Consider the following 25416-nt stretch of genomic DNA (forward strand, 5'->3'; position numbering starts at 1 on the left):
CTGTTTCTTGTGATGTGTACAGCACATGTGCTCAGGCTTTTGTAGGTGTCCACTGTGAATGCTCTGAATGATGGGCATGGCCATAGCTGGGAAAGGACAAGCAGCCATGAGCTAGAGTGCAGGAAAGGGCAGAAGGGGCAGCCGGAGAGGCATCAGCCAGTGCCAGCCCCGTTGATTAGACCTCAGACCTTGAAAGAGCTTTGGTGAGTAAATTCAGGGTGGCCTCTCCCCTCCCTCTGCTTTTTCCTCCTTTATTCTTTGTTTTACTTCCTTTTCCAGAAACATGAGCTGGGCTGTGAACCTGAACAGGCGGCAGGGGTGCTCTGCCAATAATGGGCTGTGCCCAGGCTAGCAAGTCATGGCCATGGCATGCCTCAGCCACTTGGCTATTTTTCACACAGCTCTCTTAACCCATACAGAGCAACCATGGCATTAAAAGAAAAATAGTCAGGCAGCTGAGTTCCTCCCTTCCAGCTCTTCTCCATACTTGCTTTACAGATTAGTCCCTTGTTCTCCCTCTTTTCTGCCTTCAGAGTTAAGAATGGCAGCCCTCCCCCATCCAAAAAGACACAGGGCCAAGGTTGAATTTCTGTCTCACCACTGGCTAGGTTTTAGGCCACTGTTTGCAGGGATCTGGTTCCTCAGCACCCTTAGAGCTCTGCTGAAATGCCCCAGGTACCAGTGTTGTGTCCTCCCCCCCAATGATTCTGGGCAGAAGCCAGGCAATGGAGCTCCAGCTGTTGGTCTTAGTCTCAGTCTTAGTCGTAGTTTCCCTCCTTATAGCTCTCAACAGAGAGCATGAGCAGTCCAGGGCCTGGTCTCTCTCTCTCTCTCTCTCTCTCTCTCTCTCTCTCTCTCTCTCTCTCTCTCTCTCTCTCTCTCTCTCTCTCTCTCTCTCTATCTCTCTCTCTCTCTCTCTCTCTCTATCTCTCTCTCTCTCTATCTCTCTCTCTATCTCTCTCTCTATCTCTCTCTCTATCTCTCTCTCTATCTCTCTCTCTATCTCTCTCTGTGTGTGTGTGTGTGTGTATCAGAGAGAGAGAGAGAGAGAGAGAGAGAGATCTCAGATGAGCCTTCACAAAGTTCCAGCTTGTTGGCAAGGGGGCAGCATTCTGTTCTACTTGAAGTTTTGAAGTTTCATTCGAAATTCAAGACCTCTGGGGGCCCTGGCCCCTTGTGGGGTTGTGGAGCTTTGGGTTCACCCCTCCTCTGCCCTTCTGAAACCAAACACAAGGGAACTCATGGGTTTAAAAAGCCAGTGATGGGAACCCAGCTGGGCACAGGATACTAGGGCAAAACTGTGGCGCCCCAGAAGTGGCCTGCGCTGCCAACATATATAAATACATACGGTCTGAACTTGACACTGTATAATTTGGCCCAGAACAATATGTATTTTGAACTCATTTAGGCAAATGACTTTTGCATTCCGAATGGCTGGGGAGCCTTTATTGGGACACATTTGCTGTCTACAGAAGCATGTCTTTGTTCTGAGAAGTGGCCTCAGAACACTTTGCTGAGCTGTCCCTTTGAGTGAATGTCATCCTCTCACCACTTTCAAAAGACCCAAGAATGCCATCCCACAATCCTGCAGGAAGCAGACACTGGGGTGAAGGAGATGGCTCTTGTTTTTGCTGTTGGTTCTCAAACCTCTGTTTACATTTTTTTCTAATGTAACCAACCCATAATTGCATTTTACTTGTCATGGTTCAATCTGATTGCATTGTTGGAAGGACTATTTTTGAGCCTGTCCAAATAAACTCTGCAGAGTATTTCCACAAGGATGTAGTCCATGGAGCTGGGGCTGCCTTCCTCCGGACTGGTCTGAGACTCAAATGGTTTCCTGTTGCATGCTTTCTAATTGCCCAAATGCACAGGGGTGGAAGGGAGAAAGTGGAAATTCTAAGTGCTGAAAAAAAAATGTTAAATTTAGGATAATAAGCTCATCTGGAAGCCATCACCACTTCCTTCAAGTGTGCTGAGAGTGCCACTTCAACTCTGACACCAACGGATGGTGCTTTCAGGGCACAACGTGTTCCTGGGCGGGCACAGGAGAGCTGTCCTGGTCCAGCAAGCAGCTCTGTGTGGGATAGGACAGTGATAAAGGAACAGAGGAAAGCTGGCAGACGGGCTGGAAGGGGAGGCAGGACTGGACTACAGACCGCAGGCCTCCAGGCTTAACTGTCAAGCCCTGGACCCAAGCTGCCGAGGATTGGGAGGTTCCTAGTCTCCAAACTTCAGTTTCTTCATCTGTAAATGAGGTCAGGGGAAATTCCACCCCGGAGTCTTTGAGGCTCTAATGGGCGTGCTATTAGCACTAGCTTATAAAATCACTGTCTAGGGCAGGGCTTGGTGCCCAGTGATGGGAGTGCTTGCAGAGCACAGGCAAGGCCCCGGGTTCCATCCTCAGTGCCCAGTGTATGTAGTAGGACAAGTGAGGACTCAGAGTGTTGCAGAATGGAGCTGTTAGCTTTGAGACCTGCACACCCCCAGGAGAGAGCAAACGAGGTGAGGAGTGAGCCGCTCAGATGTGACCTATTCGGTGGAAAGTGCCCCATCCTCCCTAATGAGCTAGGTTGTCCTTTACCACCCCCGCCCACTCTGCTTCCCTTTGATGCATAGTCATGAGACACCACGACTTGTAGCCCGAAATCCCACACAGCTTTCTGACTTGGTGTGCAGCACATGGACTTGGTCAGTACCAGGCTAGGATGGGAAGAAGGAGAAAAGAACGGAGAAGAAATGGGGAACCTGCAAAACGGCTTCAGCCTGGGTAGGAACCGTGACTTCTGCTGTGCAACTGTGTGCAGGGTAATAGGCTTTGATTATTCGACCCTTACTGTGTGGGTTCAGAGGTGTGGAGAACTCTTGGAGGAAGTAGAGTAAGTGAGGAACCTTCAGTAGGGAGAGAGCTAGCCTTAGTGGCAATACCTTTAAGTACTCAGGAGGCAGAGGCATCTGGATCTCTGAGTTCCAGGCTAGTGTCTCCATTTAAAACAACCAAACAAACAAATAAATAAATGTGAAGGGAAGTAGGGAAAAAGGTTCACTTACATTACCATCGTTTTCTTTTCTGTGTTTAGCCAGTTTGAGCCAACATTATACACTTTGATCACCTTAGATGGTTATATGGCTAACATTGAGCATGTCACACATTATTCCTTATTCTGTGAGACAACCATCCCCCAACCCCATGCCCCCCCTTTTTTTCTGAAACAGGGTCTCATGTATATGTATTCTTGACTGTCCTGTATTGACCAGGCTAGCTTTGAACTCACGGAGACCCACCTGCCTCTGCCAAGTGCTGAGATTAAAGGCATTACTACCAAACCCTCCCCCACCTTTAAATATTTTTAGGCTCCTTAAACTAGATTTCTCTTTCAGTGGGTGGCCTTGACTGATCACTGCGAGTCAGTGACTTTTCAGTCTGAAGAGAGGCTTCCCCCCTTTCCTATAGAGCAGTGGCTCTCAACCTTCCTAATACTGCGACCCTTTAATACAGTTCCTCATGTTGTGGTGACCCCCAACCATACAGTTATTTATTTATTTATTTATTTTGGTTTTTACGAGACAGGGTTTCTCTGTATTGTTTCGGAGGCTATCGGTCCAGCCCGGCCTCGAACTCACAAAGATCCGCCTGCCTCTGCCTCCCGAGTGCTGGGATTAAAGGCGTGCGCCACCACCGCCCAGCCCCATACAGTTATTTTTGTTGCTACTTCATAACTGTAATTTTGATACTGTTATGAATTGTATGTAAATAATTTTGGAGATAGAGCTTTGTCAGAGGGTCGTGACCCATCTACTCTCATTCCAGCATCTGGCTCCCTGTGTAGTCATGAGCAGTCACCCTCTGTTTCCTGGAATTCACTAGAAGACTGATGAGCCCTGTTTTTTTCCAGCATGACGGCAGAGATGGGATATCACTGAGGAGGAAAGTTAAATGACCAGGGAGATAATAACATGATCACATGTTACCATCCAAAAAGTTGCTTTCCATATAGACTGTAGATGGGTTGGTTTTGTCCTCCTACAGTAGGCTGTGCCTGAGAAATCAAAGACTTGCCCTCCAGACTTCACCAACCCCTCTCTTTATTATAGATAAAACTGAGTTCTGGGATGGGTGGTGGCGGCACACGCCTTTGATCCCAGTACTGGGGAGGCAGAGGCAGGCTGATCTCTGTGAGTTCGAGACCAGCCTGGTCTACAAGAGCTAGTTCCAAGACAGCCTTCAAAGTCACAGAGAAACCATGTCTTAAAAAACCAGGTTCTATCTGCCTTACGAAGAAACTCAATTTGATGGTAGATTTTTCCTATTTTTTTTTTTTTGAGACAGGATTTCTCTGTGTAGCTTTGGAACCTATCCTGACACTCGCTCTGTAGACCAGGCTGGGCTCAAACTCACAGAGATCCACCTGCCTCTGCCTCCTGAGTGCTGGAATTGAAGGACTGCACTACCCCACTCCCCCACTCCCCACCCCTGGCCTGAGACTGCCTCTTGAGGACTGGAAGACAGTCACAGAACGTATAGCATAAAGTACATTACCCAGCAGCATGTCTATAAAAGGGGTGTGTGTTTCTGCCCCAGTGGGACCAAGCCTAGAATTTCAAGTGTCCTAGGCAAGTGTTTGCTGCCAAGTTATATAGACCGCCAGTCATGATGGGTTTAGTTGTTTTCCCTCTAATAAATGTATCTAGGGCACAGAAATGTTAAGAAAAACCCTGCCCTGTGGGGGTATTAGGCTAACTCTCTAAGAAGGGAGAAAAATTCTCCCACTCATTGAGGAATGGAAGAAACAAAAGGAAAGCATGGAGAGTGACCTGAGAACTAGTTTGTGTCGTTTCTGAGCGACACAGAAGGGAACAGCACTGCTGTGCGTTTCAGGGTGGGAGGAGTACGGGAGCATGAGGGTAGTGGGGTGCAGCTCACTCAGCCCTCACACAGGCTGGTTCCTCCTGGGGAGTCTCATCAGGGAAGCAGAAAATGCACACTTGCGGGGTTCGTATTTCCATCAGAAGCCATCAGTTTTGGTTCTCTGACCCTCTTCTCTTCCCCACTTCCCTCCTGGAACTGGAGTCCTTGCCTCACTTGGTCTCCCACCCTGAAAACAGCATCAAAATCTCTTCATGGGCAGGAGAAACAGCACAGCAGGGAAAGGTGCATTGCCACCCTGCCTGACAGCCTGTGACCCATCCTGAGAACCCACATGGAAGGAGAGAGCTATGTGCATGCGCGCCCGTGCGCGCGCACACGCACACACGCTTTGAGAGCACTAAAAAGATGAAAGAAAAGAAAGCTTTCCCCTGGGACTTCACCCATAATCTCCAGGACTGGTCAAGGCATTACTTCCCAAACCCTTGGAGAGCAGATCTGTAATCCATAGTCACCCTGTCCTGCTTCCCTAGACCCAGAGGGCACAGTCAAAATAGATGCATAGGCCCAAAGTCAGAACACCTGCGTCTGGGTCCAAATCTATCTGCTATTGACTCACTAAGTGAATGTGGGCCAGTCTTTTTCCTCCTGGGAAAGGACAATGCAACAGCAATAACTTCTATTTCCGGGGGCGGAGCCCATGCATGCTGCTTCACCTGCATGCCCCTCTTTAAAAATGTTACCTGTCCAGGCAAGGTGGCACAAGCCTTTAATCCCAGAACTTTTGAGGCAGAGGCAGGTGGATCTCTTGTCCCTTTGAAGCCAACCTAGTCTACATAGAGAACTCCAGGTCATCCAGGGCTACATAGTGAAATCCTGTCTCAAATTAAAAACAGCAATATTTGTTTATTATTCTCAGGGCTGGAAAGATGACTCAGAGGTTAAGAGCACTGCTACTCTGTAAAATTCCCAGCACCCATGCAGTGGCTCACAGCCATCTATTACTCCAGTTCTACTAAATCCAATGGCCCCTTCTGGCCTCCATGCACACTAGATATGTGTGGTGCACAGACATACATAAGGCAAAACACCCAAGTGCGATAAAATGAAGCAACATTTTTAAAAAAGTATTCTCAGTTTCAAACATTGATATTATATACTTGACCACATTTCCCTATTTCCTTCCTTCCCTTCCCCCTCCTGCAGAATCTGCCCTCCTCGGTAGGTTCCCTTCCATATTTTATGTATGTACAAACGCATTTTTGTGACCCACATTAAAAATATTTTTAATGTGTATAATCATACATGTGCCTTTAATCTCAGCATTTAGGAGGCAGAGGCAGGTGGAGCTCTGTGAGATCGAGGCCAGTCTGGTCTACAGAGTGAGTTCCAGGACAGCCTCCAAAGCTACAGAGAAACCCTGTCTCGAAAAACAACAACAACAACAAAATCGTATACACATGGGGGAGGGGTCTGTGCACATGAGTACAGGTACCCCAGGAGATGAAGTATCAAATTCCCCTGCAGTTGGAGTTGCAGGCATTTCTGAGTCTTCTGGCATGGGTGCTGGGAATCAAACACGGATCCTCAAGAAGAGCAACACAATTACCACTGAGCCATCCCACTAACCCTGACCCACTGAACTTAATTAAGTAGGGTTGCTTACTCGAACATAGGTGGGGGATGCTTACTTGAGCAAGGGCAACTTACCATTGTCAACACCATTGAAGAATATGACACCCCCCCACCCCCCATCCCCCCCTCGCAGCCTGTATCTTTCAGTTGCATCTCAGGAAATCACTGATGTTCCTAATTGCCAGATGAGGAAATTGAGGCTCAGCAAGTGTGTCCCTGGAGTGAGGCGAGGAAGCTTCGTGATAACACCTGGACTCCATCCAGAGGCTCTGACTCCAGCGCCTTAGCTACACTGTGTATACAAACCTCCCTAAAATAGCTTTCATTTTATGGAGCACGTGCTATTTTCCAGGAACTGTGCCCAGCACTTTGCATCCATTTATCTCCTTCAATTCTGGCTCCTTCTCAGAATCTCACCTTAAAAGTCACCTCTGCCTTGTTTTCTGGAAGCTTCTCAATAGCTCTCCCCTCCCCCACCCACCTTACCCAGCTTAGTTCACACACAAGCATAAAGTTCTCCCCTCTGGGGCTGGAGAGATGGCTCAGGGGGGTTAAGAGCTCTGACTGCTCTTCCAGACAGGACTCGGGTTCAGTTCTCAGTACCCACATGGGCAGCTCACAACTGTCTGGAGCTCCAAGATCTCACACCCTCACACAGACATACATGCAGGCAAAACACCAATGCCCATAAAAATAGAGATAAATTGTTGTTTTTCTCCGATATCTTCCTTTCTGTTCTAAGGTTTCTGGAAAGTTGGGTCTTTATTGGTCTAGTCCATTGTCAGGTCCCCAACATCTCATAGCTGCCTGGCACATAGAAGACACAATGAATATTTGTTAAATAAGTGAATGAATGCTAGCAACACGCCTGGACTGTATGCTCTTCCTTACTGCATTCGATAGATAGGGAAATCTAGCCACCAGCGTGGAATAGTTTGCACATAGCCCCGGAGTCCATGAATGATGAAGAGCATGGAGTCAGACCATGTAGGGAGATCCTGGCTTTTCTGGTCAGCTCTGAACGGCAGCGCTGACTGGGGCCCTGTAGATGTTCTCAGGCTGCGGGCCTGAGCAAGAAAGGCTTTTGGCTGCCTTCACTCTTCTTCCTCCAGGGTTTGGACCCCCAAGGAGGCAGAGGTTTGGACCAGCAAGGAGGCCAGGCTGACAGGATTAGAGGAAACAGCTGGCTCGAGCCCCATGCCCTGCAGGAGGGAGCTTACACTCCCCAGGGACCCTGGAGGGGGCAGCTCCTTGTAGCCCAGTCACATTCCAGGTCAGTCGTTTTCCTGAGCCCAGATGTTTGCTAATGAGCTGGGGAGAGGGGCACTCAGCCCTCAGCTCCAGCTCTGGACCCCACATTACCTCGGCCCCAAGAGACTGGCCTAGGGCCAGCAGGCTCTGGCCACGAGCCTATGCCCTGTGCCAGCCAGGCCTGCCTGGGCAGCTGGAGCTGTGCTGCCAACCAGGTGTATCTCCTGGAGCTTGGAGACTCTGACTTGACAGGTTCTGCCTTTCCTGCTGGGGCCCCATTACCCTGGATCCCAGGGGTTCAGCATCCCAGGGGGAGGGGCTCTGAGGCAGCCAAGAGTGAGTGTGAGCACAGGACCAGGGCCTATGCATTCAAATTTAGCCTTTATCAATCATTGTGATATGGGGGAGGGTGGCTAATGACACTTTTGTCCTCACTAGTACAGTGGAGCAATGGGATTGTGGTAAAGAGTAGATGAGAGCCAGGAGGTGGTGGTGCACGCCTTTAATCCCAGCACTTGGGAGGCAGATGCAGGTGGATTGCTGTGAGTTCAAAGCCAGTCTGGTATACAAAGTGTTCCAGAACAGACAGGGCTGTTACACAGAGAAACCCTGTCTCACAAAACTGAAACAAAACAAAACAAAAAAACCAAAAAACAACAACAAAAAAAAAGAGTAGACGGGAAACAACAGACAACAGACTGCTGCTTAGCTGGGTATAAAACAGTAGCTGCTAAAGATACTCAGTCCCTTATAGATCCCCTGCCAACACTGGAGCTTGCTGTCATCACTGGTCGTAGCCAGACAGATGTAACTCAACTACTAACCCCATGTCCTTGGTTAGGTGTTTGGAGCGGCTCTGGAACCTCCCCGTGTCTGAGAGGGTGCTGGCTGGGATTCCAGCCTTCTCTGCTATGGTGTATGTGATCCAACCAGCACCTTACCCCACACAGTTAGCTTCCTACAGTGTGTTGTGGGAGCAGGTCCTTTTCCTGTTTGCTTGGCTTTAAAATTACACTGGTTTTTTTCTTCTTTGTGTGAGTGTGTGTGTTTGTGTGTACACTTGAGCTCCTGACCTTCAGTCTCCCTTTCAAATGTAGGGATTACGGGCACGTGTCACCGTGTCTGGTGGGAGTGGGCTCTCACAGGACACCCATATCCACTCCCCTCCTGTCCAAGGTCCACACTGAGGCTGCTGGCAAGCTTCTGCCATAAAACATACAGTACAACGCATCAAGGCTGGTGTCTGCAGGGCATGGTCCTCCAAACCTTAGCTTCTTACTGTGTAACTTTTGGATGAGCTACTTAAGCTGTTTCTGGGCCCTTTGCATGTATTAAATGGAGATAGCACTGAAATGAAACGAAGAACTCTCTCTGCCTTCAAGGGGCTGAGGGAGGACGACATCATAAAGAGAGATCAGCATGAACAGATACATCCCAGGCTGCAAGATCACACCTCACTCCACTTGAGGACCCTGGTAGATGAAGACATTGAATGGGAGATAGAGGGAGGGGACAACCTAGGCTGAAGAACAGCATAACAGCTGTTGATTTGGAGAGCAGGTGGCCTGGGACAGCCATGATGTTACCACTAGGTCACTAGGAGGCCTCCTTGCCTGCCCCCACCCCATTCTTGGCAACTTGGAGATGTCAGATGAGCAGGGTTGAGCCCATCTGAATGACTTAAATACATGGGCATATGTGACTGCTACAGACGGACCGCCAACTTCCACCATCCTACCTGTTGGTGTACTTCCAAGGGAAAAGAAGGACACTACCTTCTTCCTGTTCTTAGGGTGACCTGGAACTGGCTGTTTAGTTGACCGTGGGTCTTGGGTGGGCGCCACTGGATCCAGTTTATGGGGGCTTGAGGATAGAAGCCAGGGTTTCCTGCATTGGAGGCAAGCAGTCTGCCAACTGGGCTACAGCCCCAGTCCAGATCGATCTTATTCTGTTGGAACAGGCTACACCAGTGCAATTCATCGTAGTGGATTTAGGTAGATAGACCCTCCTTCAGGTGACCTGCACTGTCCCTTCTTCACAGAGCCCGACTGAGTCTGTTTGGGCTTCTCAGATGCCCTAGCTAAGTTGTTTGGAGGGCAAGGGGCAAGGAGCACTGCCCAGATCCGAACCCTGCTTCCTGCGGGAAGGTTGGGAACAGCTTCGGATGGGCTCCTGGTGCTGGAACCCAAGTAGGCTGAAGCGCTACACTCAGCAAGTGTCCAAAGTCTGTTACTGTCACTCCAAGGCCTGGCAAGACCTGATAGCACAGAAAAGCCTGGCGGAGGGGAATCAAATCCTGGGAAGCGGCCGGGTGCCTGGCTTGTGCCCTTTCATCTCTGTCCCGGTCGTGGGGAGAGTGGGGTCCGTGGCCTGGGCGCCCCTGCTCGCGCGCGGAGGGAGCGGCCCTCGCCCGCCCGCCCTCCCGCCCTGCCCGCGCGTCCCTCCCCCTCGCCGCCGCTGCCCCCGCCCTCGCTCCCTATTTGGAGCTGAGACACCCTGACGTCGGAGGCTCTCGGCCCGCCGCTCCCCCCGCGCCTCGCGCCCGCCCGGGGCCGCAGACGGCCAGAAGAGCAGCCCAGCCGAGCCTCGCGGGGCCGCTCCAGCCCAAGGTCTGGGATCCCCGAGGCCCCCAACCACCTCCCAGGAGCCCCAGGAGGACGCGCCGCGCTCCCTGCTGCCGCCGCGCGCGGTAAGTATCGCCCCGGCCCGCACGCTGGAGAGGGGCAGCCGGGGTCCCCTTGCTAACGCGCCCTACAGCGTCCCCAGAGTCCCGCAGCTCCTCTGTGCGCCCCGCCAGCCCGAGACCCCCGCGCCGCGCAGCTCAGCAGCCAGCCCGGCGTCTCCGATCGCCCGCGCTGAGGACGTGGGCGCGGCTCCCGGGTGGCCAAGGGGCACCGGCGGCGTCCCGAGCCGGTCGCCAGCCGCTCCCCGAGGCTCCGTTTCTCGTAGTAGTTTCACCGCCAGGACTAAGAGTGGGAGGGAGAGCGTCGCCCGGCGGGCGCCTGGCAGCGCTAGGACTCCTGGGCTCGCTCTTCCTCTGGTTCTGTCCTGATCCCCCACTCGGTCCCTGTCTCCATCCACAGGTCTCTGACTCTCCGTCGCTGCATTTCCGCCTCCACGCTCTCGCAGGAGTTCTGTCTCTCCCGCTGTCCCCCCTCGTGCCTCGATTTTCACTTTCTTTGCCTTCGCGTTTTCTCTCGGTGGCTGAGAGCCTCCCTGACCTCCACCCTTCAAATCAAAGCATCCCGCCCCAGCTTCCGAGGCGCGGTCCCCCTGTTGGGCTAGTGCAGAGTTCTTCTAGCACTATGAAAGACCCCAAACCATCCTTTTTCCTGCCCCAAAGTATAACCGGTGTCAATCCCCTCTGCAGGGGCAGAAAGGGAGAGAGAGGGAGAACAGGCGTGAGCGCTCGAGCTGGCTAGCCTTTCCAGAGGTTATAGCGAGCCTTGTAAGCATTCCACCCCAATGAGGCAGTGTTCACCGCAGGGCTCTGCTGTCGGCCACCTGCCCTCCAGCCGGCTCTGGCTCCCGGGCCAGGCGATGATCTTTTACAAGCGTCACTAAAGGGGGCAGCTGCTTGCCTTGGCCTGGTTGGGGGGGGGGGACGGGAGGGGGTAGCGGGCGGGCATCAAGGGAGAAAAACCACACTTCCAGGCTTTCCGAGGCCCTTGCCCTGCTGGAAGCCACCAGCCTGCAATTCGGAACACCCCAGGAAAACAGCCTACTGGCACAGGCTGAGAGTGGGGAAGTAAGTTGTCAGCAGACAGCCCCCCACTCTTTGTCACTAGGCAGTCAGCCCCCCGAGACTCCCACGGATGCTGGAACTGCCTGGGCGGGTTTGTCTTGAGTTAGAGCCAAAGAAGAGACAAGGCTGGGGCGTTTCCTTGGTGACCCCCACCCCTCCCCACCCTTCCCTGAAAGCCAGACCTCTTTCCTGGGCCTGTATGTTGGAAGGTTAGGCAGGGGAGTGGATGCTGCGCCATAGCCTGAGGTATAGCCTCCTTAAAGTGAAATTTCAGCTCCTTCCTCCTGCTGGCAGCCCCAGGGGTCGGAGGCTGTGGGGTGGGCAGGGTTGTTGGTGAAGTCTGAGGGGAACTTCTGTTGAGCAGATGTGTAAGCCTGCCCTGCAGTCGGCAGTTAGCATACATTTGTTTTGGAGACTGTTTTTCGGTCTGTGGGGCCCAGCTGCCTGCATAGAAATACCCAGGGCTGGAAGGCGGAATGGCCGCTTGGCCTAGGAGGTAGGCCTCGGTGGCATGGCATGGACCCTGGGCAGCAAACCACTGCACTCTTGGCTCATGCTGGAGCTGAAGGAAGGAAAGCCACCCTGTGGTGCTCCTGGGGTCATGGAATCCTTGTGGCCTTAAACTGCACACTGGAGCCAGACTCTCCCCCAAGAGAATCTACTAAGCCACATGGTCCCAGGCTACGCCGACGTCTGTTTCACAGGTGGTAAGTGTGAGGCTTGTGGAGGTGAAGCTCAGGTCACTGACACAGTCTCTATGAACAGCCCTGCTCCTAGGACACTCATCCCGAGACACTCCCTCTCCTTCAGCACCTGGGGACCCAGAGCTGGGCCTGACTGGTGTGAGCTAGACCTCAGGCTAGACACTGCTTTGCCCCCTCCCCAACAGCATTTTTTTCAGTTGCACCATTCAAGGAAGTCCCTGTACTCATTCCAAGACCTGGAGGATTGCCCCACCCTACTGATCCTCAAGCCCAGGGCAGCGGCCACAAGCACCACACCCTCTCCGGCAGCCGCATGCACAGTGGGCACCAGGCATAGCCTGGCCCTTGGTAGGGAGGTCTAGCGGTGGGCTGCACTCCCAAGGCCTCTGTCATCCAAAGGGGTAGAGTTGGCATCAGGTCTTGTCCCAGCTCCTACCCTGGCAAGTGGATGTGTTGGGTGACACTTGGCAGCTTGTGAAACTTCCCAGCCATCTTGCTGCTTGCTTAAGTTTCAGTTCAAGGTATCCTTCTAAATCCCTATCACAGCAGATGCATCCCAGATTGAGAAACACGAAGGATTAAAGCGGATCTGGAGGGAGGATCGGAGACTAACTTGGCTAAATGACTTCAAGGGTGACCTCCTGAAGCTGTAACCCCACAGTGACAGCCTCTCCAGTTTAACTCTCACAGCTGCCTAGGGCAGAGAGGTCTTTACTGCCCCCACATTGCATCTGAGCAAACTGGAGCACAGACATCTTCAGGTGGCTGAGCTAAGTAAGATTTGAACCCGAGCCCAGGTTAATTGTGGAGAGTAGAAGAGAGATCCCCCCCCCCCACGTGTGTGATTGTGTATGTATTAGAGAAATTGTGTGAGGTTGTATATATGTGTGTGAGAGAGGGGTGGGGTGGGGTACAGTCTGCCTAGAAAATCCTGGTGGAGACTGACCCTGACTTTTCAGAGTTAGTGAAAGAGGAAACAGGACGGGGGGGGGGCAGGCATAGTGGTGCACGCCTTTAATCCCAGCGCTCAGGAGGCAGAGTGGATCTCTGTGAGTTCAAGGCCAGCCTGGTCTACAACGTGAGTTCCAGGACAGCCAACTGTCTAGAGGAAAGTTGTTCCCTTCAGGCACGCAGTCACCTCTTTGCTGTATAAAAGCTTTAGTAGGTGGTGGTGGTGACTGTCCTTGAGAGCTAAGTCCATGCGGCATTTAGAATGAATACCTACTACAGGTGTTAGAATCCAGTGGTGGGACCAAGGGGAGCCTGTCAGCCATGACACTAAGGGGGCCACACACAGTTCCTGACCTGGCTGGGCCTCAGGGTCATTTGGAGAACACACACAGGTGCCTGTTCTGGCCACACCCGGGCTCTGGTGGTTTGATTTTGCAGGCGAGGCCCAGGGCTTCCACGGTTCTGGTGAGTGTCTCAGGGCAGCTGAGGGAGCCTGGCAGGTGTGCTGTGGGCCAAGCCTTGTGTATTCACAGCCCCACCCCCTGGCATTCCTGAAGAGCCTTGTGAGTCAAGGGCCAGGGAAGCTGCCACAGTGCTTCCTGCCTGGGAGAGATGGGTCGGCCTCTTCTTGACCTGTGCATGATCACAGGGGTCAGCCTGTGGATGTTGCCCTGTGGGGCTTCCTTTCTGTATGAATGGCAGTTCAGAAAAGGCAGGGCACAGTGGGGCCTGTGGGGAGCTGGAAATAAGGGGCACACCTCTCATAATCCTGCACTTGCCCTGAGAGGTTCACCAGAAATATCCTGCCCACCCCCAGGTGTGGCCACCTGTGCTAAGGATGCCACAGAGCTCACAGCAGGGCACTTCCCTCCTGTACCTAGACCCAGAAATCAGCTTCTGCCATGACCACATGCTGGTCTTCGGGGAGCCAGGAATGGGACTCAAACTCTGGTCTGTGGAGCCAGGTTCCAGATGAGGCAATGGCTAAGCACCAGGAGTTCTGACAGGGACAGGAAGGCTGCCCCTAGGGTACCCCAAGTCCCATTCCAACCCTTCATTCCACACCCCCATTCCCGGACTCCTCACTCCCCATTTCTTGCTTCTCCTTCTCTTCTGTGAGCCTTCAGTCTGTGAGGGTAACTGCTGGCTCACCTGATTCCTCCTTAAGTTCTTAATCAGACCTCGGCTTTTCTATTGTTGGGACATGTAAGCTTATTCAAATTCCAGCGGAGGGCCGCAGTGTTTCCATTCTTCAAGAGAAAGTGGGGGAGCCAGGGCCTGTCTAGTGGAGTTATTGTAAGTAACATGGCAGCCGTTAGGACCACCATCTCCCTGCCAGGCAGGAGAGGCCATAGGGCTACCGGTTGTGATCCCCTCTGCTGGCTTTTGTTCCAGCAGTAACCGCAGGCCGGGAGCACCCTCCCTGACCTTCACCACTAACCAATCCTCTACTCAGCCCAGACTTAGGAACTTCCGGCCCTCTCGCTCAGGCATCTCTGCATTTCCCGGTGGGATGTGAGCTTTGGGGGGGGGGCGAGCGTAACTGCAGCTTCACCTCCTCGAAGGCCCCAGACGGGGAGCGCCAGCTACAGGGAATGAATAGCCCAGGGGAGGCCGTGGCTCCTCTCTTGCTGCAAGTGTTTTGGGACAAGCTCTGCAGAGCCTGGGTGTTGGTCTGACAGATGGCTCACTTGTGCCCTGCCCTGGCACTCTGTGTGACCTTCAGGGTGGGAGCTATGAGAAGCTCGCTGAGGCTCCGAAGGCCCAGGAAGGAAAGTTCAGCTGTTGCCTAAACAGAAGTGAGCTGAGTTGCAGGTTGAAGACACACAAAGAAGGGTAAATTGACAAGCGGTTAAACCTGCAAGAAGCCCACCCATGGGTGGAGGGCATCATGGCCTCTGGGCAGAGTGTGTGTGAGTGGCTGGTCCTAACGGTACTTCTTTGGCCTCCTTTCTGACACTGCCCAGATTTACTCATGATCCCAGGAAAGAGAGCTGTGTTGGTGGGTGAATCCTGGGTACTGGGTGGGTGCTGGGTGCTGGGTGCTAGGTGCTAGATACTGGGTGCTGGATACTGGGTGTTAGATGAAGGGTGCTGGATACTGGGTGCTGGATTGTGGGTGCTGAGTGCTGGATACTGGGCGATGGATGCTGTCATGGGAGCCTCCCAGTTCTAAGAAGGAGGCATGTCTTCTCTACAGCCAAGGGAAGCAGGCTATGAGTGATGAACTCTTCTCACAGTCACACAGCTCCTAGCCTGGGGACTTCTAACACCAGGGACTCCAGGGCAGTGGGCCAGTCTACTGGTGCTCTAGTTGCTGAGTTGGGAGGTGGAGGGTGACCCCAGCATTCTGTTCTAGGTCCTGGCGAGGTAGTGGTGGCTTGGGGTACACCACTCTTCTGAAGGGCGTGGCTGGTCCTTGTGCTTGTCCCCTCTTGGACACCTGAGAGGCAGGTGGTCTTCTAACTCAGTCTATGTCATTTCTCCTCAACTTCTACCACATCTGTTTAATAACAGGGCCTAATCTCTGGGTCAGTGACACTCTGCAAATGTCCCGTGTCTTGTCTCCAGGTAGCCTCATGGTTAAGCTCCAGACCGGCCTCCACTTTAGCCAAGAAAGTGTCACAGAGGCAGGTACTATAGAGGGACTTCTCTGGTGCCTAGAGGGGCTAGTCCAGCTCAGGAAGGCCCAGAGTTCTGATCTTCTATGGGTCTTGGAACCCTTTAGAAGGTGGTGGTCACACCTTGGGTCAGGCTAGTTCCTAAGGGTCAGTGGAGTGCCCATCGGATCAGGAGGCCTGCCAGATGCTGAGGTTGTTGCCTAAGTATAGGAACAAGTCCAGTCTATTCCTTTGGGACGTGCTTGCTCTAAAAATGCGGGTTTTGTTGTGGGTCTTATGGGTGAGTCTGGAACATGTAGCCGAGTGTGGACCACGGCAGAAAGTTATTGGGATCTAGGCACACTGTCCAGTTCCAGCCTCAGCTGTCCCTCTCCCTGTCAAGCCAGGGGCAGAGGTCATCTCCAAGGACCAAGACATCTGCAGAGAGAGGAGCAGTAGCTTGGGGCCCTGCCTGGTGAGCCTGATGGCTGCTCCACCCCCCCCCATAGCCTACTCCTCAGACCTGTGTTTTCACTGCAGGGGCTGACACTCCTACTGTCACCTGCCTGGACACTTTGCAGAACACCTGTGATTGCCACCCCGTCAGTAAGTCCAGGGCAGGGCTGCCACACAGAGGAGCCAGCCTTCCCCACTCCTGGTACCTAGCTTCCAGAGAGTTATTGGAAATGCCCCTGCTCCTCTATCCCCGATTCAAGCTCGCCCAGGCTCCGGTGGGGAAAATACTAAGACACAGTTCCCAATTGTCTGAGCTGGGGATAGTTCCCTCTGGTTGCTTGCCAGAACTACCCTGGGAAAGTGTGAATCTCATCCCAGCTGAGAGCTTTCACACTCTAAAGTCTCCAGGGAATTCTGATGCACCACCAGGTTTGAAAGTGCCACTTATTTTACAGGTGAGAAACTGAGGCTTGAAGGTTCCAGGGTCACAAAGCATTAGATAGATGATAGATAGACAGATAGATAGATAGACAGATGATTGATAGATGATATCTGTATATAGATGATAGATGATATATAGATAGATGATTGATAGAATAGATGATAGATATACATGATAAATAGATAGATAGAGAGATGCATGCATGCATGCATACATACATACATACGTACATACATACATACATACATATCTACCTTTCCCCAGTGTCCTGTTTCAGAGGGGTTTGGGGACACCCTGCCTTTGAAAGCACTTCCCTATGTTCAGGTCTTTCTGAAACCCCCTCCACTACTTTTGAGGTATCTGTGTAGGGGGTGGGGTGGGGGTGGTGAAGCTTACAGAAGATAAAGTTGGGGAAAGTGGCAGAAGTCCCCCCCTCTGAGTGGCTCCTTTAGACACAGACTGTCCTGCAGCGCCATCTTGTGGCATGTACTGGAATTAGTCCCTTACTCCCGGAAGGAGAACTTTAAGCGGCCCTCTGCTTGACTGGAGGATGGGGGTGGGTGGGGGTGGTTAAAATCCCGTTGCGGGTAATGATGTGTGGGGATCTCTGGTGGCTGGACACTCTGGTGGGGGAATCCTAAGAAGAAATTTATCTGTCTGAGTGCCATAAGGTTGAGTGGCAATGTCTTTCTAGGAGGCATGGACTACGACGGCCTCAACCCTGTAATCAAAGGATCACTTTGGATTTATGATATGAGGGATCCAACCCAGAGCCCTTGCACAAACTAGGCACACACAGTGCCACTGAGGCACACTCACAGCCTGACACTAGCAACTGTCCCACTAGGACCATCGGATGTGGGGCTCTGCACAGCTGCCTTTGAGGTTTACTGAGGAGAAATACCTCCTTCAAGGTGTGCCTGGGGCTGGGCATTGTGCTACCTGCCTGCCATGCCAGCAGGGGGGAAGCGGGATTGGGAGAATCAGGAGTTCAAAGTCATCCTCGGATACAGACCTAGTTTGAGGTCAGCCTGAGCTGCATGAGACTGTGTCTTAAAAGAAAGAAAGAAAAAAAAAGTTCTGTCTGTGGAGAGTTGGCCTTAAACTCTGAGTCCAGAGCTTAGAACACAGCCCTGCTCTCCACCACCTAGCCTCGAGGGCTATTCTGCACCTCACTGACACCTGTGCTCAGTTCCAGGGCTCTGGAGGTCACGGGCACAATGCTTTGGGTCCTGGTGGGGGTCGTCCTCCCTGTCATGTTGCTGGCTGCCCCACCACCCATCAACAAGCTGGCCCTGTTTCCGGACAAGAGTGCCTGGTGTGAAGCCAAGAACATCACACAGATTGTGGGCCACAGCGGCTGTGAGGCCAAGTCCATCCAGAACAGGTGGGACTCTGGGGTAGGGAGAGGGTAAGGAAAGGGACTCAGGGAGAGGGTAAGGAAAATCAGGGCTGTCCACCCCTGCCTCCCCTCTGGAGATCTGGCCTCAGGGATGTTTCCTCCCACAGGGCATGCCTAGGACAGTGCTTCAGCTACAGCGTCCCCAACACCTTCCCGCAGTCCACAGAGTCCCTGGTGCACTGTGACTCCTGCATGCCAGCCCAGTCCATGTGGGAGATTGTGAGTACAGCTGTCTGTCTGTCCCTGTCCTGCAGCAGGAGGCCTTGGGTACTTCCCAAGGCTTCTTCATGTGTGTGACCTGCAGGGCCCCCGCCGGGAACACACATAGGGCACACTGTTCAGTCTGACACCCACATAGAGGATCTCAGATACTCCTGAGACTCCACCCATGTCACGAACACCGCGGTCCTTCAGGCTCCTCTCACTGTTACAGACTAAGACCAAAATCTCTGCCCTGCACCGCCCTGATGAGCCGGCTCACCAGCCCCTTCAGAGCCTCCTTAGCGCCTCTCACCTTCTTCAAGGACTTGCCACCACCATCATGCCTCACTTTAGCCCTTCCCACCTGCTCTGTTCCCCCGACCCCAGGACCTTTGCATATGCTCTTTGCCCCTCCCCTTGCTCAGCTACTTCTTTATTCCGCTTTCCTTCTACCAGTCCTTTTGCTCTTGGCTCAAGCACTGTTTCCTCGAGGGCGCTGTTCCAGACCCTCTGACCCAGTCCGAGCCTTGTGCTACGGGCTCTCCCGGCGCTCTATACCTTTGCTTTGGGCATCTATCATATCTGCAGGCGTCCCAGCACATCCGGGTGATTAGGGCAACTAGACCGAGTCCCTTGAAGGACCTTGTCAGCACCTGTGCTCCAGAGTGGTCATGGAGTGGGTGCTCTGCTGAAGAAAGGAGGGGAATAAGGGGGAGGGAGAGAGAGGGAGGGAGAACAGTTGGAAGCATTACCAGAAGGCAAGAGTGGGGTGCTAAGGGGGTTGCTATAGAGTGAACCTTGCTGGGGTGGGGGCTTGAGATGGAATTGAGTCACAAAGTTTGCCCAGAAATTAGTTGTGCAATTTGGGACCAGTGGGAGGATTTGGTTGAGCCATAACCTTCCAGGCAGAGGGAAGGACATTAGAAAAGTCTTTGGGGGTAAAAGCAGTTGGTGCAGGGCTGGTGGGAGTGCAGCAGGCTTCTGGGGTGGTGAGGTCATCCAGGGCCAGCCTGAAAGTCCCGAAGACCCGAGGGAGGGGTCAGGATTTGCCTCCAAGTTCATTGGGAGCACAGTGTGTGTAGGAACTCCAAACAGGGATTTACGCTCCACCCCCATGCCTGGGGGAATGGGTAGGAGGGGCCGGCTGCGGGTAAGAAGATGAACTAGGAGTTCCTGCTGGAGCTCAGCATTCCCTCCCCAATCCCCCTGTGGGTGGGTTCACAGATCACTGTCGGAGATGAACTCTGGGATTCTCGGTGCCCTCGGATGTGTTGTTCTTGGGGTCTCTAACGCCTGCCCAAGGCTCAGGGAACTCCCATTCCTCTCCTCCTGCTTCACCCAGGTGACCTTGGAGTGTCCTGGCCATGAGGAGGTGCCCAGGGTGGACAAGCTGGTGGAGAAGATTGTGCACTGCAGCTGCCAGGCCTGCGGCAAGGAGCCCAGTCACGAGGGCCTGAGCGTCTACGTGCAGGGTGAAGACGGGCTGGCCTCCCAGCCTGGACCGCACCCCCACCCCCACCCCCACCCTCACCCCGGTGGCCAGACCCCAGAGCCCGAAGAACCTCCTGGAGCCCCTCAGGTTGAGGAAGAGGGGGCTGAGGACTGAGGGCCCCCAACCCTTCCTCCCCTCTTGTCCCCTGTGGAATGTCGGGTCCCACCCTCCAGGGAAGAGGGAGCGGGGAGGCGGAAGCCCCCTCATCCCCTTTGGCACTGGATGGACTTGGAATGCTGCCCGGTTGTCATGGAGATCTGAAGGGAGGGGCTGGAGCCAAGCTGCACAATTTAATATATGCAAGATGGGGGGGAGGAAGCAGACATCCTCAGGGCTCTTTTTTTTGAAAGGTGAAGTGTGGTCTTTTGCTTTCTAGAGATGAGTCCCTGGGATGGAGAGGAAGTGGGCTGAGCTGTTGAGGATGAACAAGACCCTCAAACAGGGCAGGCCCAGGCCAGGGTCCACACAACTCCTGATGGGGCAGGATCCCCAGGGATGGGCAGAGGGTGGGTACCATGGCAGCAGCAGGGCCCAGGCTGGGAAGACTGCTGGCAGAAGCAGGAAGTGCCAGCCCCGTAGGTTTCCCTAAAGGTGTCCTTCACCCCCCCCCCACGCCTCCAGGAAAGCAACCCCTTCAATGGAGTGGGTCAGGGGTCAGACTGGGGCGGGACCCCGCTGACTCAGGTGCCAGAGTGTCACTGAAGAAGAAAGAACATCCTTCCTCCCTCCAGAGATCTTAGCACTCTGCCAGCCATGCTCTGGACCCTTTGGGAAGCAGATGCAGCCAGCCACACTGTCTTTGGGGCCAGTCGTTCCGAACGAGGTGGTGCTTGGTTTGTCTCCATCACCTGGGACCATAGTGGACAGGAGGCCCCTGTGTAGGGCCCCTGCTGACCTCGGCTTTCTCTAGATCCCTATTCTCCCCTCTCCTCCTTCCCAGCTGCACTTTAACCCTACGGCTGGGCAGGTAGGGAGGAGGAGCCCTCTGTCCCCTGATACGTTGGTTGGCACCAGTGTTTGTGTCCAGGGGGCTGCCAGCTCACTCCCTGCTTGGGGGGTGCCCCAGCCCGTGGCTGTTCGACGAGAGCCTTAGAGCTTGTAACTAGTAGCCATCTCCCCTGAACCCGAGTGTTTTCATGAATAAATACCTTCAATGCCTCCACTCTCTTTCCTGTAGACTGGCTCTGTTGGTCCAGGGGGTTGTGGGCCTGGGGATAGGCACTGGGTTTGGCCTGGACAGTATTGTTGTAGCTCCTCCCTGTGTCTGGTGGCCCCTCACTTCCCCTCCTCGGCACGGCCTCCTGCTCACCTCCTCTCTTGGGCTTCTACGTGCTTGTCTGCCTGACTCACACGTGGCTGGGCCTGGACAACTAGATTTAGACACAATCCCTTGGGATCCCTCTTGCCATCTCTTTACTCCCAGTGATCCAGTATGAGCCCTGGTACGTGTCACCAGCCTGCTCCGAGCCCCAGAAGAAGAGGAAACAGATGAGCCCTAAAACGGGTTACAGATGAATGTGAGGCTGGGCCTGGGCTGTCATTTGGAAAGGTCATCTTGCTTAACCCTCAGTCCCATTTTGATCTTGTCCTTATTTTTTGTGCACGAGGTGTATTTGGCGCACAGGAGTTAGTCATCTCTCTAGGGCCATCTCGCTAAATGCCACCAAGAATCAAACCCAGGCAATCTGGGCCAGAATCCATGCCAAGTTTGGTGGTACAAGCGCTTGCGAGTCTGTGGGGGAAACTCATTTGCTCTGTTGAGTGGGACACCCAGACTGTGGGTGTATACCCGATGTGCAGAAGCTCACAGGTCTGATGTCACTTCAACATGGCAGTCAAAAAAACTGGCAATAAATGTGCTCCTAGTGCTCCCTGGGGCTACCTCTGAAGCCCCGTGCCTCAGAGTCTGAGAGCTGTTTACCGGCAGGCGTCTTTCTCTGGGCAGCTTCTCAGGGTGTGGACACACAATTCAGTCAGGGGCTGGGTAGATTTATGGTGGGAAGGTAGCCACCAGGCTGCTGGCAGGTCCTGAATGGCAGAGGTAGATAGATAGATAGATAGATGGATAGATAGATAGATATAGAGAGAGGTCAGAAAGACTTGGGAGTGGTAAGAAGGGGATGCTGGAGACCAAAGGCCTGATGGCAGCAGCCAGCTGGTGGGGGCTTCAGGGGCCAGAGTTAACTAGGAGCAGTGAGGTTGGACAGGCCATCTGAGAGAGGGGGTGGGCAAGGAAAAGCAGCCTCTGGTTAGATGTCTTGTCAGGGAGAGTGGCCAGATCTCAGGGATGAAAAAGAATTGTGTGTGTGTGTGTGTGTGTGTGTGTGTAGGCAGATGTGTGTGTGTGCGTGCGTGCGTGCGTGCGTGCGTTCGTGATGTGTGTGTAGGCAGATGTGTGTGTTTGTGTAGGCAAATGTGTGTGTGTCTGTGCGTGCGTGCATGTGTGTGTGTGGGGGGGCAGGTGTATACCATGGTGTCCATGTAGAGGCCAGAGAGCAACTTTCGGGAGTTGGTTCTCTCCGTTATGTGGGTAGGAGATACTGAGCTCAGACAGTCAGGGTGGTAGCAGGGCTCTTATCTGCTCTCTCCTTCACATCACATGAGGATCGTTTTTCCTCCCAGAGACAGGGTTTCTCTGTGTAGCAGCCCTGGCTGTCTTGGAACTCACTTTATAGGTAAGGCTGGCCTCAAACAAACAAAGATGGACCTGCCCCTGCCTCCCAAGTGCTGGGATTATAGGAGTGGGCCACCACCACCACCTGAGAAGTTTTTTTAAAATGTAGGTTTTGGGGATCCATTTCAGATCTTCATGTTTGAGTAAGAAAGAACTTTTTTTGTGACCACTAGGCAGGCTATGACCTTGAACTTCTGATTCTCTTGTCTCCATGTCTGATTTGTCTAGTGTTGGGGTTGAATGGAAGACTCCATGCATGCTAGGCGAGACTCTACCTACTGAGCTACAGCCCATACATCGCATACTTGAACTCATGGTCCTCCTGCCTCAGGCTCAAGAGTGCTGGGATGGCAGGCATGTGCCATCACACTCAGCAGAAAATAGAATCTGAGAAGTCCCATGAGCTGTGTCTACTTGAAATACGTGTGCAAATGCATGTGTGTGTATGCAAATGTATATATGTATGCATGTGCATATGGGGTAGTGATTCAGAGTTTTGCCTTCACCAAGCTCAAACTGAACCGCAAAGAGATCCCAGGAATAAAATCATAACCCTTCACCCCTTTGCACAAGCAGTGAGGGCTTTTAGCATCTCTACAGATTAGCAATTTAGGCAAGATGGCTATCTAGCTGGAGCTGGTTTCCCGGACTTGTATGGGACCAGCTAGCAAGTGCTTTCCTTCTGCTCTAGGCCTCTGGGAGTTCTGCACTGCCTGGGTTCAAATCCTGGGTAGGCCACTTCCTAACTGTGATCTTGAGAGATCACAGGTCTCTGAGGTTTAGTGTTCCTCTGTGAAGAGTGGGAACTATTGTTCAGGGCCAAGTATACTTCCAGGGTCAGGGTGAGGGTGCCCAAGTCAGTGCACATGGCAATCTGGGAACAGCACCTGGCTTTAGGCCACACCTCAGGAAGTATCAGCTGCAGTGACCATGGAGAATGAATGACTGGCCCACACTGCAGGTAGCTGGATAGTTTATCCTGCATTTATTTGCATATTGATAGATATCTATTAAGAGCCTGGACGGGGCTCATGGTTAGCAGTGGACAAACACAGAACCTGCCTTTGTGGAGATGACCCTCACTGCATCTTCTACAAAAGCAGCTTTCTGCAGGACCCACAGCCTACCCAGACCTTGGTTTCTTCCTCTGTATAGTGGGGAGCTGTCTTTGTCCTCTGTGTCTCCAGGCACAGAGGTTGGAGTAGGGGTATGACTTCCTAAGATCGTTGTCCCATTATTCCACAGTGGTGTTACCAGCCTCTTTCATCCAGGAAACTCACCATGGCCAGGGGCAACCAAGCAAGGGTTGAAAACTCTCAAAAGCCCCTTTGCACATGTGATGGTGAGGAAGGCTTCAACTCTATCACTCATCTCTATCACTCATTCCAGGACATAAAGGACAAATGAAGAACTGTTGGAGGTATTAACAGTATGACCACAAGGTGGCACCACTTCCAAGCCCAGTCTTAAATATAAACTTTTTTGTTTTGTTTTGTTTTCCCCCAAAGATTGAGCTTCTCTGTGTAGCCCTGGATGTCCTGGAATTCTCTGTCCTTGAACTTAGAGATCCTTCTGCCTCAGCCTCCTGAGTGTTGGCATTAAAGGCCATGCACCACTATGGTCCAGCTAAAAACAAACATTTAATTATAGCGTAGTGCATATCATAATATAACAAACATGCATGGAGAATTGCAGGTCACCTAGAATGAGAAAGTGTTATAATGATGAGGTTTTGGGGGCTGGAGAGATGACTCAGTAGTTAAGAGCACTGGTTGTTCTTTCAGAGGATCCAGGTTCAATTTCCAGCACCCACATGGTGGCTCACAATTGTCTGGAACTCTAGTTCCAGGAGATCTGATGACCTCTTCTGGCATTCCCGGACACTGCATTATGTGGTGCACATACATACCTGCAGGCAAAAATACCCATACAAATAAAACGATCATGATTTCTTCGTAAAATGTGAAGGGCATCACCTATTTTAGAAAATAAAAACTAAAGCAAGGATATATTCTATCTCCCTGCTTGTGCATCTAAAATTTACCAGGCTTCTATGCTGAGAGGCTCAAACATGTGTCCCACTCACATCTCTACTACCCGATATCAAAGCATGGAGAACTGAAGAGTATCCTGCAGCCAGTCATTGTAATGATGCCTGCAACCCAGTACTCAGAAAACTGAGAAGGAAGACATAAAATCTGAGGCTAGCCTGGGCTATGTAATGAGGCTGTGATGGTTTGAATAGAAATGACCTCAATGGACCCATAGGGAGTGGCACTACTAGGCGGTGCGGCCTTCCTGGAGTAGGTATGGCTTTGCTGGAGGAAGTATGTCACGGGGGGGGGGGGGCAGGCTTTGAGGTGTCAGATGCTTAAGCCTGGCCAGTGTGTCACTGTGTCTTCCTGCCGCCTGCGGGTCCAGATGTGGAACTCTCCGCTGCCTCTTTAGCACCGTGTCTGCCTGCACGCTGCCATGCTTCTTGCCATGACAATAATGGTCTAAACCTCTGAAACTGTAAGCCAGCCCCTACTAAATATTTTCCTTTATAAGAGTTGCCATGATTATGGCGTTTCTTCACAGCAATAGAAGTCGTAACTAAGACAGGCCCTGTCTCAAACAAACAAACAAAACCATATGCATACAAACAAGATCCACGAAGAGGAAATAGCTGTGAGAAGACAGATGATGACTTGTGTTTGTGCTCCATCCCTGGGACCCCTATGGTAAGCACGAACTCCTGGAAGTTGTCCTCTGTCCTCCTACACACACACACACACACACACACACACACCCTAAGTCTTTTTGTCCTGCCAATTAGCTCCCAAATAATGACATGGAGACTTTAATTATGAAAGCTTGGTCTAAGGCGGGCGTTGGTGGCACACGCCTTTAATCCCAGCACTCAGGAGGCAGAGGCAGGCAGATCTCTGTGAGTTCGAGGCCAGCCTGGTCTACAGAGTGAGTTCCAGGACAGCCTCCAAAACAATACAGAGAAA

At 52.5% G+C, this 25416-nt stretch overlaps 1 protein-coding gene across 4 annotated transcripts; it reads left to right on the forward strand.

The window, feature by feature from the left end:
• The first annotated feature begins 10264 nt into the window (after window positions 1–10264).
• On the forward strand, window positions 10265–20908 carry Nbl1 (NBL1, DAN family BMP antagonist). Of its 4 annotated transcripts, XM_005081051.4 has the most exons (5): window positions 11682–11927; window positions 12602–12619; window positions 17850–18038; window positions 18161–18272; window positions 19597–20908. In XM_005081051.4, the coding sequence occupies exons 1-5, from the start codon at window positions 11863–11865 to the stop codon at window positions 19858–19860; spliced, it is 648 nt and encodes a 215-aa protein (XP_005081108.1). In that variant the 5' UTR covers window positions 11682–11862; the 3' UTR covers window positions 19861–20908. The 4 variants fall into 4 exon arrangements, with proteins under 4 accessions (XP_005081109.1, XP_005081108.1, XP_040612195.1 ...); XM_005081052.4 differs by lacking the exons at window positions 11682–11927; window positions 12602–12619 and adding an exon at window positions 10265–10442 and having other exon boundaries at window positions 17844–18038; XM_040756261.1 differs by lacking the exons at window positions 11682–11927; window positions 12602–12619 and adding an exon at window positions 12768–12976 and having other exon boundaries at window positions 17844–18038.
• Window positions 20909–25416: the final 4508 nt, after the last annotated feature.

The sequence above is a fragment of the Mesocricetus auratus genome, unplaced genomic scaffold (assembly GCF_017639785.1).
Source record: "Mesocricetus auratus isolate SY011 unplaced genomic scaffold, BCM_Maur_2.0 Super-Scaffold_100014, whole genome shotgun sequence".
Lineage (NCBI taxonomy): Eukaryota > Metazoa > Chordata > Mammalia > Rodentia > Cricetidae > Mesocricetus > Mesocricetus auratus.